The sequence below is a fragment of the Diaporthe batatas genome, assembly GCF_019321695.1.
Source record: "Diaporthe batatas strain CRI 302-4 chromosome Unknown Contig00009, whole genome shotgun sequence".
Taxonomy (NCBI): Eukaryota; Fungi; Ascomycota; class Sordariomycetes; order Diaporthales; family Diaporthaceae; genus Diaporthe; species Diaporthe batatas.
In genome coordinates this window covers 144,957-161,948 of record NW_025408556.1, presented here as the reverse complement: position 1 = coordinate 161,948, position 16,992 = coordinate 144,957, and the positions used below count along the sequence as shown (strand labels likewise).

At 55.2% G+C, this 16,992-nt stretch overlaps 5 protein-coding genes across 5 annotated transcripts; 2 read left to right on the top strand and 3 right to left on the bottom strand.

Annotated features, from left to right (window-relative positions):
* Positions 1-406: 406 nt before the first annotated feature.
* KVR01_007755 (elongin C) lies at positions 407-1,967 on the top strand. The gene is made up of 2 exons (XM_044786951.1): positions 407-961; positions 1,234-1,967. Exons 1-2 carry the CDS (start codon positions 801-803, stop codon positions 1,409-1,411), a joined length of 339 nt encoding a protein of 112 aa, XP_044642733.1. The 5' UTR covers positions 407-800; the 3' UTR covers positions 1,412-1,967.
* A 106-nt stretch (positions 1,968-2,073) lies between these two features.
* KVR01_008255 (uncharacterized protein) lies at positions 2,074-4,074 on the bottom strand (the record flags this gene model as incomplete). Its single annotated transcript, XM_044794525.1, has 2 exons — positions 3,807-4,074; positions 2,074-3,747 (listed from the first exon to the last, which is right to left on the bottom strand). Exons 1-2 carry the CDS (start codon positions 3,870-3,872, stop codon positions 2,074-2,076), a joined length of 1,740 nt encoding a protein of 579 aa, XP_044643233.1. The 5' UTR covers positions 3,873-4,074.
* Positions 4,075-4,444: 370 nt separating this feature from the next.
* Positions 4,445-9,112, bottom strand: KVR01_008153 (uncharacterized protein). Its single transcript, XM_044782272.1, has 3 exons — positions 8,515-9,112; positions 6,010-8,429; positions 4,445-5,872 (listed from the first exon to the last, which is right to left on the bottom strand). The coding sequence occupies exons 1-3, from the start codon at positions 8,578-8,580 to the stop codon at positions 4,567-4,569; spliced, it is 3,792 nt and encodes a 1,263-aa protein (XP_044643131.1). The 5' UTR covers positions 8,581-9,112; the 3' UTR covers positions 4,445-4,566.
* A 702-nt stretch (positions 9,113-9,814) lies between these two features.
* On the top strand, positions 9,815-11,341 carry KVR01_007709 (carboxymethylenebutenolidase). The gene is made up of 4 exons (XM_044790188.1): positions 9,815-10,103; positions 10,181-10,373; positions 10,468-10,593; positions 10,668-11,341. Exons 1-4 carry the CDS (start codon positions 9,997-9,999, stop codon positions 11,094-11,096), a joined length of 855 nt encoding a protein of 284 aa, XP_044642687.1. The 5' UTR covers positions 9,815-9,996; the 3' UTR covers positions 11,097-11,341.
* On the bottom strand, positions 11,318-16,338 carry KVR01_008143 (uncharacterized protein). Its single transcript, XM_044786132.1, has 4 exons — positions 14,983-16,338; positions 13,666-14,608; positions 13,030-13,255; positions 11,318-12,914 (listed from the first exon to the last, which is right to left on the bottom strand). The coding sequence occupies exons 1-4, from the start codon at positions 15,563-15,565 to the stop codon at positions 11,694-11,696; spliced, it is 2,973 nt and encodes a 990-aa protein (XP_044643121.1). The 5' UTR covers positions 15,566-16,338; the 3' UTR covers positions 11,318-11,693.
* Positions 16,339-16,992: the final 654 nt, after the last annotated feature.

The following is a 16,992-nucleotide window of genomic DNA, read 5'->3' as shown; positions in this document are numbered from 1 at the left end:
CTCTGCCAGCCTGCCAGCCTGCCAGTCTGGTACAGCCCGCTGACGGGCAAGGAAGCCTCACACGTCCCCACCCGCCTGGGTCCAGCTGCTGTGCTGCTTGCTGCCGGATGCTGCTCGTACTGACCCGGACCCTTGTAATTCGGTGGCAGGAAGACTGGGGAAACTGTCCCTAACAGGCAACCTTAAGATTTAGCGGTGGCTGGACCGTCCCCGACTGTCCCTGCTGTTGTCCTGCAGCTCCTGCGCAGGCGCAGGCACAGCGCACCTGGCCCTGCTGCCCCACCTCCCCCCTGCTGCTGCAGCTGCAGCCTGCTGCCCGGGCCAGCGCACGAGTTGCCCTGCTGCCCTGCTGCCCTGCCGCCCTGCCCTGCTGCCCTGCGCCCGTTCCGTCACTGCCAGGTGGCCCAAGCTCCCGTCCCACTTGAAAATTTCGAAACGACAAACCTCTGTCTCTTCTCACAAGATCCCGATTGCGATCCTCTTTGCGATCCTCTCCGGCAATCTCTTCCCCTCTTCTTCAGCCTCATCCAAGCCTGCGGTCCTTGGGGCTTGCAGCGAGGCCATGACACGTCGTCTCCTGTCCAGACCGTGACCTGAGCATCAAACTCTATTCTGCAAGAGACAAAGGAGCCGCCCGGCCTGGCCCTGCCTGGTTCTCTGACTGATCGCCATCGCCTGCAGGAAGCACCAGCTCCCATCTGCGGAACATCCACCCTTCTCTGCCCCCCCCCCCCAAGCGAACCTTCTTTTACTGCCTGCAACTCTTTACCAAGTCGACCGAGACCAGGAACAGGATCAGCATGGCTCCTAGCAAGTACATCACGCTCGTCTCGGCCGAGGGCTACGAGTACGTCCTGCCACGTGAGGCCTGCCACGCCAGCAGGATGCTCAAGACCTCGGTCGATCCCGACAAGAACTTCAAGGAGAACCTGGAGACGGTCGTCAATCTGCCTGAGATGAAGTTGGTTATTTCTCCCCCGCTGCTCTCACACCTTGACCTGCCGTAACCCCCCCGCCCGCCCGCCCACCTCCTCTCCCGAGTCGTCCTTCGCACCAGTGTCGATGATGAATCACAATTATTTCGCTGTGTTCTTTCTGACAGAGCCGCCTACAAGCCGGTTCTGGTTGACTGTTAACTACACTTGATCTGAGATGCTCGTTTCCCCCTTCTCTACACCAAGCCCAACGGTCATTCAGTACGGATCACGGGCGTTGCTGACTGAGATTGTTCAGTGCCGTCGTCCTGGAAAAAGTCGTCGAGTACCTGCTCTACTGGTACAGATACCAGGACAAGGACGACGTTCCGGACATGGACATCCCAGTCGACATGTGTCTCGAGCTGCTGACGGCCGCCGACTATCTTCAGATGGACAGTGAGCACATGCCGCAGCCGTCGAGCAAGAGGTCATGAGAGCTGACCCTCTCGCAAAGACCAGTTTCGATGAGGTGACTGCCCATCTGGGTTTCTTTCTTTTCATCTCATGTCTTTAGCACTGCGGCGTTCAGGGTGGACAACACGGTTTCGGGCCACACGGCACAAGGCGGGCGGTAAGCGTCTGGGAACAACCTCCGTGGTCCAAGGCGATACCCTCTCTGGTCAGACAAGAACAAATGTCAATTCCATGGCACACTTCGGCCATCAAGTGTCAAATGGTTCATTTGCACACAGCCAGAACAGGCAACACGTGACATTGTAGCGGCCTCGGAAAAAAGACAAAGGAAAAAGGGGTTGCCCATCTTAGCATATGCGATCAACCTTTCTCGCACCCGTGGGTTGATTGTCTAAAACGGATGGAAGATTGATTATTCTTCTCCCCCACACTCTGCTTGACTCACATTGCCCCGTTGAGATCTCGCTTTTTCAGAGGGGAGACAGTTCATGTTAATATAGGATTGATACAACTCCGGCACTCCAGTCGGGAGGGAACAATAATCATAGAGAAATTGCATTTTAGCATCTTTGGAAATTACGCCCGTGGGTATCTCGTCATGGCAGTAACGTACAGCTTTGTACCATGCCCGCATTTCTCATCGACAAACCAAGATATAATCCATGCTGCTTGAGCTCGTTGATCACCGTCCTCTTCCTCGTCCGCCCCTGCCACGTCCTCTACCTCTCCCACCCCGCCCAAAACCACCTCGGGCACCACGGCCAGCCCCCCCTCCTCCACCTCTGGAATCCCATCCACCTCTGCCCGCCTCCGGCGGTGGGCCCTCCTGCCGGCGTCGCTCCCTTTCCTCCTCGCTGGCGTCCCATAGGTTCTCCACGTCCAGCAGCGCGCAGAATGCGACCGTCTGCGGGTTCGTGTGCTCCTGCGGCTGGATCCCCGAGTGCAGCTCCCACAGCTTCTGATCGGCGCCCCCATCCAGCGCCGGCGCTGTCTGGGCAAAGTTCTGCGGCACGGGCAGCTTGCCCGCACGCACGACTTTGTCCTCGACCCACGCGCGCTCCTCGGCAAGCCTGGGCGCGTAGGCCTCCTCACCCTCGTCCGCAGCCACTTGGGCTGTCCTCTCGCCGATACTGAGATACTGGTGGAAGTGGCGTGTGATGGCGAGCCATTCCGGGTCGTATTGCAGCGCGAATCGGCCCTGGTGTGGCAGCGGGGTGCTTTCAGGTCGTGCTGATGCGTCGTCAGTGGTGGCCATGTCGACAGGGTGGATGCCACAGAGCTGGAGGAAATCACGACCCGGCTCGCACTTGTTGAGTGCGAGGAAGCGCACGGTGGTGTTTGTGATTGTTGGCGGAACAGGCTGGCCTGGGGTGCGTTTCGGTCCCGCGAAGGGTTTCGGTTTTGGCTGTTGTGTGAACGAGGCCGGGAGCTGGGAGCGAAGCTCATCTGTAACGGTGGATGTGGCCCCTGCCTGCTCGTCCTTGGCGGCGGTACCATCGTTCTGATCGAGTGCTGGGGGTGCGCTGTCTTCGTCGTCGTCCATATCCAGGTCAATTTCGTTTGGGTTCCCAACTGGTGCCTCTTGTGTTGGAGGGCCAGGCAATGCGCCCTCACTCGGCGCAATCTCAGCCGTGCCGTCCAAACCGACGGCCTGAGAGGGGGGAGGGTAGGTCCTGACAGCAGCAAATTTCCAGTGCATGTGCGCCGAGAACCAGAAGGCGGGCCTCAGCCGGTCCATCACATATTCGGCCGCAGGGCTGCCAAGTGAGCCGTCCAGGCTCTCTTCCTTCCACATGGGCCTGGTACGATACAGCTGCTGCACGTCGCCATGCTTCTCGATGCCCCTGGGCCAGTCGTGGCTGAGCCCCACATCCACTTGCTCCTTGATCTGTAGCAACCTACGCACATCGAACTCTCGCACGTGATAAAAAGACTTGATGTCATCCCTGCTGAACGGCAGCCTCTCCAGGTGTGGCTTGCGGTAGTCAAAGCCCTTCCAGATCCCACTCAGCCCGGCGATCCGTAGCGGGCCCACGCGCAGGACGTTGGCAGCACCCATGTAGTAGATGTTGGGGGCGACCCAGCCGCCGTAGTAGAGCTCCCACAGGTATGCGGCAGCTTCGTGATTGCCGGCGATGAAGAGGGTCAGGTACGGGGCGGTGCGGGTGCCGGAATAGTACTCATGGAAATCGCCGAGCACGCGATACTTTGCAGGGACAGACATGACTTCTACATCATGGCCGTTTCGGGTGGACTGGAAGTCACCGCATATGATGAGAACGTCGACACCGGGCCAGCCGCGCGCGTGGGAGGCAGCGGTGACGGCGGCATAGATTGCGTTGAGGGTGCCGTGGCCCTGGGCAAGTGTCAGTAGCCGAAAGCTGCTTGGACGGGCGGGTTTGGCGTGGTACTAACACAGCCCTCAACGGCTACTCTTACGCCATCCTTCTCAAAGAGACCAGTTCCGGTGGTGTCGTTCATTGCGGGTTTCTTGCTGTGGTGGAGGAGGTATCAGGTCTCGGCGGCGCTGCAGCGCCGGTTTCAATCCCACCCCGTCCGTCAATGTCACGCCTTGTGTGGCGAGTCTTGTGCTTGAACAGCAAGTCCGACAGTTGTTAGGGATAGTGCACTTCCCTCTTGTCTCCCAGGAGCTGACAGCCTAGCCAAACCGCTCAGAGCCAGAGTTTGTCGTTCGGGCCAGTGGTAAAAACTGCCCTCAGTGAGAGACCTGTACCGAGTAGCGGGACCTGGTCTGTGCTCAGCTCATCACCAACCCCCCCCCCCCTTACATGTACATGGGAACCGTGACCTTCAATGTTCCTACTTACAAAGGTGAAAGGGCTGTTCCTTCCACGGACGATCCGGACTCTCGCTCATCTTCAATTGCTGGAGATTCCTTTTGAAAGTCGGTCTCTTGGCCACTTACATATCGCTCACCTTACTCGGCGCAAATCATACCGCCCAGCCAATTACTGGCGCAGCATCTAACGACGATTGGGACCACAAAGAGCCCGTGATCAACTACTACAAAAGCTTCATTGGGCAAGATTTTCCTTGTTCTCGCTGCTGCAATCTATCTCTTGTGATTTCTAGCTGCGCTAGCAGGCACTGGCACTCATATCGCAGCTTGGCCACATCCTGGGTAGGTACCTAGGTAAGTAATGTCCTGTTGTTCCTACTGCGTAGCGGTCTCCTGCAGATCTTTGGGTACCGCCCACCCATGAACCCCTGCGAACCGGATGTACGCATCAAGTGCCTCGCTGGGACCATAGTCGAACAACTTGGCCGATGTTTGTGTAGTCTGTAGACGTGCGGGACGCTCTGTCTCACTCATGGCCGTCCTGATCGAGACGAAAACGATGTCCATACTTAAGGTTGGGAGCCATCCAGATGAAGTAAGAAGTTCCATGCAGATGGCTCCTCCGATTGTGATGTGACCGCCGCCTCCCACAGCAAAGGGCAAGAATCGGGGCCGGATCACGCGCACAAAGGGCGGTGAGAATGGGTAGTCGCGCCCGAAGCGCACCTCCAGCACGATCGAAGTGATGGCAGACTTCTTCATGTCCTTCGCCAATTGAAGCTCGGGATCAAAGCTGTGGAATTCGACGATCCACTGAAACATGTTCTCCATGTTATCGAAGTCGATATACCACCCGAGCTCGTGCGGCGGAGTGCGGGCCTGAAGCTTCTGCATGTGTAATATTTGCTCACTAAGCCTCTTCGTCGAAGGACCAGCAGCCCAGCCAGGCAGTGGAAGACGTGGCAGGCTACCGAGGTCCAAAGTCCCCGCCCTGAAGTCGGTCTGCGGTGGTGTCAGTGGCCGCTGTGTTGTGACTTGACGGGCCGTTACAGTATCAACGCTAGACTCCCGGGCAGAGTTAGGTCGCTTGGCCGGGTGCAGCGATGACACGCCCTCGTCAAAAAGGAATTCAATATCCGAGGCTCCCTCTTCGTCTGTTTCTTCAGAGAAAGAAGTCAACTCATGCCCACGCTTCGACGAAGGCGGAGCTCTGGGCGTCTGCTGCTTTCTCGTCGGGACTGCTTTCAAGGGGATGCTGAGAGGCTTAGAGCCCGGTCCTAGAACGGTGCGTGCGGGATCTTGGGCGACTGCCAGTTCTTTCGGAATGTCATTTCCAGAATCACTCACGACAACAGCTGGGCCCCCTTGAACAAGTGGTAGGCCGGTCGTGACATCATGGGCGGTTGAGCGCTGGGCGAAAAGATAGCGGCACTGGATCCAGTCAACCTGTCCTACCACCAGATGCGGATTAGTGGAGACGAAACGGTCGGGCGCATTCACGATCTCGCACAGAGATATCACACTGGAAATGTGCAGGGCCGAGTGTGGCCACCGACTTGTAGCGTCGGAGGCGGCATAGCCTTGGCTAGTTCGGTAGTCTTGTGAAAAATAAACACCGTTTCCGAAAGCCCTGCCGTTCACGATATCTGTGAAGTCTAGGCCGTAACGAAGGATGCTGTGCCTGAAAGAGGTCAGTAGACTTGCGGGAACTGTGTGCCGAGGAAAGTGAGGGAGGGAGAAAACGAGACGGGGGATGGATGAAGGCGGGAAGGAGAGGGATGAGCTCCAGCTTGCGGGAGAGCCCCGAGGCCTACGTACCAGTTGGATAAGGCGCTTCCGTGCCAGGCAAATAGGGTCGGGTAGTCGGATTTGTCCAATTTGAACTCTTTCAAAGCTCGATGAAATCGTGATTCCTTGTCTGGTGCGCCTTGAGCAAATCGAAACTGGACCAAGTTCTTCAAGGAAGGGATGGCCTCTTGTTCTCGTGTCTTGATCTGATCAAGTAAGGTTGGGTCGGAGTCCACGGGGGTCACCTGCAGGATACACGAACGATTCGACGCCACGATCCACTCCAAAAGCGTTACAGCTGCAGGTGATATGCCAGCGTAGGATCTCAATCTGCTTTGTGGATTCCTAACTAGATACTCTCGCAGTGAGAGGATTGGAGGGAGGGTGTTTAAAACTGTGGTCATCGAGTTCGCTTTGCCGTGGTCATCGAGGTCGTCGAACTCGGTATCGTATAATAACAAGTCCATCTCGATAACTCCAGAGGTCCTGGAGTCAAGTGTGTTGAAAACGACCTTCAGTGTCCTAGTCTGGTGGTCGACGTGTGTAATACGTCCATGGTGGTAAGCCGGCTCGGTATGAGGAGGGCGTGCACCCTCTCGGAGTATGACCCATGTGTCCGAGGCAATCGAGTCCAGGTCTCCACTCGACATGACTATTACCACGCTGTTTTGCAGGTCGGCCATGACCTTGATAGTGGTGGGTGCATTGGTGACCTCGTTCGCCACCGCCGCTGCCGCCGCCGCCGCCGCCGCCGTACCCGTGCCCCATGCTAAGACCGCATTGCCGATTGATACCGTGGCTGAGTCGGCAGACCTAGGAGCCGGGACCTTCAGGTGCAGTCCGCAGGGAAATTCGCGGATCCTATAGCTTGACTGTGCCGGTTTGACAGGTCTCGAGAATCTGGGGAGTTGAATGCTGCTGTAGCACAGGCTGACCAGAAGGTCAACGACGTACGGCTGTGTCAAAATCTCGTGCTCGATGGAAGGCCCAAACCCCATCGCGAGGTATTGAAATAAGCATAAGGGATTTGAACAGACGAAAGGCTTCAAAGCCTCGAATTCCGTCCCCACATGTTGGTGACAGCGCAAGCAGTACTCTGTACACCGGGAGAAGTAGTGAACCGCGAACTGCATGAAAATCAGAGGGATACTGCATTGTCCGAGGGGACGTGTAGCGGTAGAATCCCGCATGAGGAAATTCGGGATTCGCCTGGGCGATGGCATTTCTTCATCAGTTTCCTGCGCGGAATTTGTCGCCATTTCTCTCTGTTTTCCCTTTGCCTGTCTCGTCGACCTTGGCTTCTCTGTTGTCTTTGGTTCGAAACGCGACCCCTTCTCGTTGATATGAGCCTTAGCGATGAGATCATCAGCCAAGGCGAATCCTGTGGATATATTCCGGAACTGCTCGTTGGCATCGTCCCAGGAAGAGGTCGAATCCTGAAGACGATGCTTGATCATGGCAAGGCATTGCTCGTTCATGAACTGCTCGAGAGAACTCGAAATAAAAGTCTTTTCAAACGTCCGTCCTCGATCATCCTCAAGGGGTTGTGCCTTGTGTTCAGATGCATCATGTCTGCGAGAGGCGTCGGTCAGGAACGCTGCACGGGCCTGGGCGGCAGATGGCTTGTATTTGATGCCTTTCCCGAAGCGGAACTCGACGTTGAAGTTGACACAAGGCTGCTCGAGTAATTGTTCAGCGTAGGGGTATGCTCCCTCAATCCGGACCAGAAGTATGACATAATCAGTGATGTTGACATGCCAGGCCTCGAGGGCCTCTTCCGATAGGCCCAGCTCGCTGGCTCGTATCGACAGGGAGAATATGTGGCAGCTTGAAGATGGCTGCAGCCCGTCCAATACCCCGATTCTACAGCCTGCTTCTCGTGCGCTGCGTAGATCAAGCTTGATCCTTGACAGGCTGCTGGAGTCCAGGCGTGGGTGTGGTCGGTTTAGCATGTTGGTGTGCATGGATGTGAGACCAAATTCATGATCGCTGAGCTCATCGGAGAGGTACTCCTCCATCAAGTTATCAGAGATGTACTCACCTGGCTGTTCCTCCACAGCCATGTCCCGGTTAGCGTCAGTAGAGCGGAGGCTGTGGTCTACGCATGTTGACACTGTCGTGATGACCTCGACAAGCTTCATGCTGTAAGTGCAGTCCCGTAGGTCCTCGAGAGCCGAAACAAGGACGTTGGGAGCGTCTTCGACGGAGGTGGAGACTGAGAAGTTGTGGTCACTGGGGTAGCGGTCGAGGCCCTGGACAAGTATCCGGATGGGGAGGAGACTGGGTATCTTCTCGTGAGCGACCGTGACGACGACTTCCCCGTCAGAGCCTCCACGTTCGATAGCAAAGACTCCTGGGATCTCTCCATCATCGATCCGAGAGCGGGCGGACCGCACATCTGCGTTGAAGTACTTCAGAGACATGATGGCAGCGTAAATGTTGGGGTCTGGCTGCTAGTACTCGTCAGCGCGTGATGAGGAGGGCTGTTTTGTGCAGGAGGCAGTTCAGCAGCAGCCGGGGAGCCTTTTAGCGTACCGTGACTGTCTCTAGACCACCTCTTAGCCCGTGATAGCCTCGTTCTAAAAGGACCTTCTTATTCATAGGCAGACGACTGATTCTAGAGAGAGTTGCTCTGGGCGATGTGTTGTTGAAGGATGGCAGGTGATCTGCTTGTGAGGGTGGAGAGGTTACGGAAGAGGTTGATGTTGATGGAGAAACGATAACCTGTGGTAGGTGAGAACACTTGCCCAGCTGCTCCGTTTGCCCTGGAGAGGCCCGTAATGGTTTGCTGAGTGGGCAAGTGAATGACAAAGGGGTGAAGGATGTTAGAGACTAGACATGGACTCAAGGCCCAAATGCGAGTCTGCTGTTGAGACTTGTTTGCAATAGGAGCCTTGCTTGAGAACAAGGCGGGCAGGCAGATACTTTGTCGACATGAGGGTGGATGTCTAGGTAGAAGCCCTTGGGACGACGTCATGGGAGGGAGGGAGTGCCTACTTTCTCAGGTTCAGGGTGCTCGAGAGCCCAGGCGACTTGCTTGCTCTGGGAGATAAGGAAAAGAAAGACAGACGGCATTTACTGCGCCTTTGCCGTTGTTGTTGGCTTCCTCCCAAGGAAGTAGGTAGGTACTTAAGTACCTAGGTAGGTAGGTACCCAGGTAGGTAGAGAGAGAGAGAGGAGAGTTAGGGTGCGATGGCGGGGCGCTTGCATGCTCAAGGCAGCAACGAGAGCGCCAGCTCTACTGTTGGCAGAACCCACCTGCACCAAGCACCAGAGCGAGTGACCCAAGGACTCGACGGCTTGTTGCACCAAGCATGGCCCTTATTCACTTGAACACAGCTTCAAACGTCACCCGAGACGACCCTGGGGTTTCCCATGCCCACCCCGCCCCGCCCTCTGCTTCCTCCTCACATGTCTCCCTGTATCATCTTTCCCTTTCGCTCTCCCTCCTCCTCCTCCACCACCAAACATCTCAGGAGCAACTTTGCTCAACAAGCCTGCCATACCTGGCCACCGGCGGGGCAAGAGGTGCCTCAAGTGCAATGCTGAGCACTGCTCTTGATACCCCGAACCCAACCTGACAATAGCGAAGACACTTACAAACAGGCAGGATCAGGTACAGAGAGTGCGTGAATCAAACTGTGGGCAGACTGATGCCTCTACACAGTAGAAGAGGGTTCATTCAGGCTAGTGCCATTGGAGCGTGCAGTCTTGCCAGGTTATGTACCTGCTGTCAAGAGAGTAGTGGCTTTGTACCACCTAGGTACTTAGGCCTGCTAGGTAGGTGCTCCGGGAAGACCCGCATCCTCTGGATACAAATGTACATAGCAAGGATGCCCCACCCAGAGCTTCCCCCACCGCGGGGCTCTCCCGTAACGACAACATGGTTAGACTTCGCAGCATCGTCGCCTTGGTCCCCTCTCTCCCGACAGCGACATTCTCGTCACACGGGTGAATCAATTCTTGACAAGTAAGACCGAATATCCACAAGAGTATCCAGAGCTTCCGGCCGACAGCATGCTCATCAAAGAGTCCCACGCGGATGTGACGACGACCGTCAACGGCGTCGAGAGCTCCATGAGAATCTTTGTTTTCCACCCCACCATCCCACAGTATCCCAACGCGTATGCATGTGTTCTTCTCGTTCTGGTCAACCTGTCCATCGCTACCTTCTGCCCGGCGCTGACAACCACACACACAGCCGCTTCCCCGGTGTCCTCCTCTTCAGCGAGATTTACCAGGTCACCGGCCCTGTTGCCCGCTTTGCCCGCCAGATTGCCGGCCAAGGCTACATTGTCGCCGCTCCCAGCTCTTACCACGATTTCACCGGCCCTGAAGCACTGGCTTACGATGTGCCCGGCACCGATCAGGGCAATGCGTGGAAGGTCAAAAAGGCATGCCCCCGCCCCCTCCCTTCCCCCCGGCTGATGATGCCGGCTGCGGAGCTGGAGGACTCCGACTGACGCTTCCTCATTCTGTCTTGAATAGACGCTGGAGTCGTATGACCAGGACTCATACAAGACCGTGGACTATCTCCTGAGCCTTCCGACTTGTACTGGTCTTATTGGGGCCACAGGAATGTGTCTTGGTGGCCACCTCGCGCTACGGGCAGCGGTAAGTGCGATCCAGGGTCCTAGTCTCCCTCATGTCTACCCACTTGGTCCATCAGTACTGAGTACCATATACAGCTGGATCCCCGTATTTCTGCCACGGTCGGCTACTTCGCAACAGACGTCCATTCTCGCACCCTGGGCCCTCATGATAAGCCTGATCTCTCCCCCACCGCGCCCTCTCCTGATAGCATCCATACTATCGACCTCCTTAGTAATCTCAAGGGCGAGGTGTCCCTGATATTCGGGCTCAAGGACACTCATGTGCCAGATGCCGGCCGCGACCTGATTCGCGCCAAGCTGCGCGAGGCCGGCGTCGTCTTTAGCTTCCACGAGTTTGCCTGGGCTCAGCACGCGTTTATCCGTGATGAGCTCAGCAAGGGTCGCTACGACCCCGCAATCTCAAAGGCTTGCTTCGAGGTCTTGCTGGAGTTGTTCGGCCGCACCCTCAAGGTCGACCTGGGCCCCAAGGATGGCGCCCCCCCGAAGGTAGAGCATGTCTGTTGAGTGCTGATGATATTCGACCATCGTCATTATAACCCGTGACTCTTGCTTCGGCGTCCGAAAAGTGTGATTTAGCACTTGAGGGTGTAGCACTTGCTCATTTTCGATTGGAAGTCAATCTGGCCCAGTATGACGAGGTAGGCAGACCATGGCCTGTTCTCGGGTGAACTAGGAATAAATTGAGAGCATGCTTTGAAAACCAATGAATGCTTCTGGGCTTGAACTCTGTAGTATCTTGCTTGTATTATATATACCCTTGTTCTAAGCTGAATCAACAACTCATTTTCGTTGTATGAAACGGCGAAGTAGCCTGTTCGCTCTCTGTTGAGGTCCTCCAACCCGTGGACCAGCCCATCCAGACTGTCTACATCTTGTGCAAATGCAGTTTTCTTTTCACAAATCGCCCGTGTCCATTACCCCTAGCTGCTGTACAAATCCCCATCGGCATCACAATCGCCCTTACCTGTCTCCTACCCTACAGCCTCCCCTTCCGAATGGTCCGCCTTGCCATTGGCCCTTTATCTCTTTCAACCCGTGGAGTCATCCCATCATTAAAACTTTGAGGCCCATGGCTATGCAATCGATCTCCGCAACTGTCCCTTATTTCGTGTACTGCCGTCCCTGGCCACCCTGACCTTGCTGCCTTCGCGCCTGCTCCTCTCTCTCCCTATCCTCGAGAGCCTGGGAAACGCTAGCACCCCGCTGGCGGGCGCCATGTGTCGGCGGGGAGGCAAGGACCCGTCCCTCCGGAATTGATGGTCCTGCCTGAGTGGTCATGGCCTGTCCTGGCAGCGTCATTTGCTCGTCAGGATCCTGTCCCGGCCCGGACGGTGAATAAGTGATCGTAGGGTAGAGTGAATAACTCTGAGCCGCTGCGGCAGCTATACCCGGCGACACATTGGGGACAGCGCCGTAGCCAGGCGAGCTAGCCACTCCAACCCCTCCATAGGGGCTGCCCATGCCCCCCTGACCCGGCACGACGTCATACGACATCTGGCGATGCCCGCCCACTATGACGTTGCCGTCGTTGTCGTACTGTGTTACTGTCAAGCCGGGGCTCATCGAGCTAAGCGGCACACCAGGGACGCCTTCGCCCGCCTTCCTTCGCCCGCGCGTGTTCTCCCGCTTGACTAAATCTTGACGTATCTGTTCGAGGTTGTCGGACCGATTTCGCTCCGCCGAAGCGTCTCTAGAGTTCAGCGTTGCCGACTCGGTACGCTCATCCACCACGTCACGATTGGATGCGTAGTTGGAGTCGAGGCCCTCGAGCGGCGGACGCGTGTTCAGCTCTGCAGCCGCCTGCTTCTCAGTCATGTGCTGAATCTTCGAGGCGCCCCGCTTGGGCTTAAGCGGCATCATACGCAGGGCATCAGCAGCTTCCTCGGCCTTGGTACGAGCTTTGACAGCAAAATCGTCGCCAACGGCAACCGAGTAGGTTGGGTTGTTCGGCCCACCCAGCACCTCACCACCTCCACCTGGGCCGTAGATGGGGACCTTTTTGAGGGCGAGGGCGAGGGCACAGATAAACTTTGATCTCCTAGTTGCGCGGACCGCGTCGTTGTGCCAGTTGGATTTATGCTTGATAGCAAGCTTGAGCGTGAGCTTGTCGCAGTCTCCCACGCTGCCCACGCCAATAGCCAGGTCTGGCTGGAAATCTCGCGAGTTGTCGGCGTGCCGCACGAATTTCTCCATCTCCGTGCGGAGAAGTTCAACATCCTCGAAGGATGTGTCGAAAGAGATGTTGACTTCGATGACTTCCTTCATGGCTTTGCTGCGCGTCACATTTTCTATCCAGAGATTGTTCAGAACGATGTTCGGAATCTAAGCAGGCCGAGTTAGCTTTTGTTTCCTACAGGTTTCATCCCGCTCCTTTGTGTTGAGGTTGTCGTCCGGGGAAGCCTTCTTTATAGCGACAAGATCATAGATAAAAACGTACCTGTACAACCTGCATCTTATCGATGCGAGTGAGCACTGTGTAGAGTAATGAGATTTTCTCAACAACCATTTGCTCGCCGCTGACATCAATCCTATCGCCCACATCGTAAGGATGCTTAATAAAGAGAAAGATGCAAGAACCCAGGAATTCCTGACATGTGACGGAGAAGGCAAATGAAAGCGAGAGGAGGGCTGTGCCTGCGCTAGCTAGTGTGGTGACAAATGAGCTAGTATATGTTAGTAAATCCTCAATGCTCCAAGACATACTGAGACTAGTGTTGAGAATTTGAATAATTCGCCTAAGAGAAGACCTGTAGAATAAATATAAAAAGTAGGAGGGGGAAATAATAATAAAGAAGGAAGTAGATAAGAAAAAAAAAAGAAAAGAAAAAGAAAAAAAAAAGAAAAGAAAAAGAAAAGAAAAAGAAAAGAAAAAGAAAAAGAAAAAGAAAAGGAAAAGAAAAAGAAAAAGAAAAAGAAAAAGAAAAAGAAAAAGAAAAAGAAAAAGAAAAAGAAAAAGAAAAAGAAAAAGAAAAAGAAAAAGAAAAAGAAAAAGAAAAAGAAAAAGAAAAAGAAAAAGAAAAAGAAAAAGAAAAGAAAAGAAAAGAAAAGAAGAGAAAAGAAGAAATTTACTGACCTGTTAAAAAAGGATAAGAAGATAAATACGACGATCAGGATCACAACAAACAGCAGGACCGAGTCGAGTACGCGAAGAGCCTGACCAATGTCCTTCATGCTGTTGGATATCGCCTTCCTCTCCTTCCCAATCTCAACAACTTTGCGCACCATCTCATCGAGGCTGATGTCGCCATTCATATCCGCGTCAACGGCCTCAAAACACTCCTCGGCGTCTTCCTTATGCCCTGGTCCAAGGACCTCAACGATGTCTTCTGCATAGAGAGAATCGTTGCCCTCTACCACAAAGGACATCCAAATACGACGAGCCAGAGCTTCAGAGGTTGGGACCTTCTCCAGCGCCTCGACAACGATTGAATGGGCGGAATTAGGGTTGAAGACCTGCTTGCCGGTGATCTCTGAGGCGAGATTTCCAAAGACAGATGTTATCTTGTCGCCTACCCGCCCGATTCCTCCAGCGGCCCCACCAATGAAATGCATGGGCGTGACGGATCCGGACTTCTTGTGGCCACGAGCTCGGCGCTTTTTGCCACCCGAGATCATCATCTCGATACTATCGTTGATAATATAGTCCTCTTCGGCGAATTCCTGGCACCACATGGGAAAGAGCGTCCTGGAAGCGTCATACATGAGGCCGAGCAGGAAGACCTCGCGTTTCGAGTCCTTGATCCTGTTGGCGAATGAGCGCTGGTGGTATGTAATGCTTATAAGCTGTATGATGGCCTTCTCGCCGAGCAGAACGCAGGACGACACAAAAAGCGAGCCCAGGATCCGTGCCATGACGTAGACCCACTGAAGGTCGTCACCATTGTTGATCTGGAACTTGAATCTAAACACGAGCCAGGAAGCCAGTGCCCAAAGAAGAAGGGAGAACGGAATCTCCAAGTTCTTGAGAACAGTAGCATATTTTCGCGTGCCCGAAGAGACGACCCCACAAAAGAACACTAGATAGAATGTATTGTCAGTTGTCAGGTTGCCCAGAATGCAATAGTATGCGTGAAAGAGCATGGAAGACAATGTCTATGTATAGTCTGCATCAGAATCTTCCCCGTAAAGCACCCGTGAAGCGCTTTAAGGGGAGTTAGAGAGGAGAGGGACAAGATAGATATTGTTTTCTTCATTTGTCCGAGGAGAAAGAACATGGGTAGTGAGGAGGATGAAGACATAGCGTTGGGCGGTGAGGAGGTTAGGAGGTTAGGAGGTTAGGAGGTTAGGAGGTTAGGAGGTTAGGAGGTTAGGAGGTTAGGAGGTTAGGAGGTTAGGAGGTTAGGAGGTTAGGAGGTTCGGGAGGTTCAGCTTATACGCGGAAGCCACTTACTGAAGATAGGAGGGAGGAAGTGTGCAACGATCTTGCCACCCCAGAGCGTAAGCCAGGATATCTCGATCCACAAGAACAGGTCGAAGAGCCGGGGTGCATTGTCTTGCCGAGAGCCGCCGACGCGGGTGTCGTCGTAGTGGCCGGTAATTGGAATAACGATAAGTGGCACAGCTAGAAAGAGGGCAACAGGTGCGATATAGACGAGGTATCGTGTGATGACGGAGAATCCGACGATCTTGTTGTAGATGCGACCCATGGCGTTCAGGCCGCCCTCCTCGCCGTAGGTGCCCTTCCTGCCGGTGTCTCCAAGAGCCTTGACATTCTTCCTCCTGCCGGCAGGTCCTGGGCCCTCGTTCTTGGACTTGCGGTGGAACAGGCCGGTTTTCTTCTCCTCGGCCGAGGAAGTCTGCTCGAGTTCCATGTCGTCTAGTGTTTGGTTCTGCCTCCTAGCGCCAGTGGAACCTGCCGTCTGAACAGGTCTCAGGGGGATATCGCCCTCGCCCATGGAGTCTGAGGGGTCGTTGCGGCCGCTGAGGGGCATGAAACCCATCTTGGTTGGAGATCGGGGGGAAAGGGGAGGCATTTAGTAGGAACCAGGCGGGGGACCCCGTTCTTTCCTCCCGTGCGATTGGGGGGCCTGGGATTATGATGATGTTGGGTGGACGCGAGTTTGGGAGGGAACGGACTGAAGTATGGGAGTGACGAGCAAGGAGATTTTAGGAAGTTGTCTTAGACAATCGAGTTGCAAGACCCCGTGGGACCAGAGCAAAGCCAAGAATGTGGAGCCTGAGGGTCTCGGCGTGACAATCCGGGGCGCAAGCCTAGGGGAGGAATAAAAGATGTGGATCTCGACACCCACGTACTCCGTACGTATCTCTGGTGGTGGCGATGCAGAATGGAGACAGCTTGACAGCGTCTAGATCGGCGTGGCGGGGGATGCGAGGGCGCGGGCTCTACCAGCACGGACAAAGAAGAAAAGATATGGGGCTGCTGACGATGGCAGGTGGTATTATCGGGTCTCAAAGGTACGGTCACGCCGTGGGGAAAGAAGTAATGGGGAAGCAGCCACGGACGAGTTGAACGAGGGGGGCAAGTGACAAGAGTTGGGAAGGACGAAGCGGGCGACTCGGCTCCGGTGCAGGCCAGCAGCGACTCTGTTCGAGTCAATCAAACAAACTCAATTGATGCGCTGGAGGGATGCACGCACGAGCTGCGGCCAGAAGAACAGGTGAAACGAACGATGCAGTCCAAAAGGAAGGGCTGCGAGGGAAGGGAGGCGTATTTGGATCTGGGCTGCTGGTGCAAGCTGCTGGTGCAAGCTGCTGTTGTGAGTTGTGAGGCGGAAGGAGGGCAGGTTGGTGCTGCTGGCTCCTTCACTTCTTTGTGCCGGCCCGTTGCCATCGGCCGCCTGCAAAAATAGCAGGCACAAGCCACGCTGCAAACTCCCGTGGTTCGAGCTCAGGGGGTTTGACAGCAAGCTGAGGGGCCCAAAGGGGAATGGCGACGTCTTGCAGCTTGTTTCAACAACCCTGGCACCCGCTGGTGATTGGCCTGTTGATGGTGCTGGACCCCTGGATCTGGAATCTGGCTGCCGCAGTGCTGTAGAATAGTCTACACAGTCCCTTGCCCATTTGCCCATCTAACCTGCAGCCAACCAACGACGTCCTCGATGCCTCGATGTCTCGATGTCTCGATGTCCTCGCCTGCAAAACCAATACTATAGATACGACACTGTGGCTGCTGTCCCCAGCCGGCCCAGCCGGTCGCCCTGCAGGCCGTCCAGGCCGTTCTGTCATCCCAAAGGAGGGCCCAAGGAAAGAGCCTGCGGGTGTCTTTGTTGCTGGCCGGGCCCCTCGCCCGGCCCCGAATCCCTAAATTTGGCCATGTGGGGGTCCCTATAGCTGGGGTTGATATCGTCATGCGCCGCAGCCCTGCCAGCCTGCCAGCCTGCCAGCTTCGGCAAGAAAAAAGTCTAATCGTAGGGCCGATCCAACACGAGTTAGCAATTCC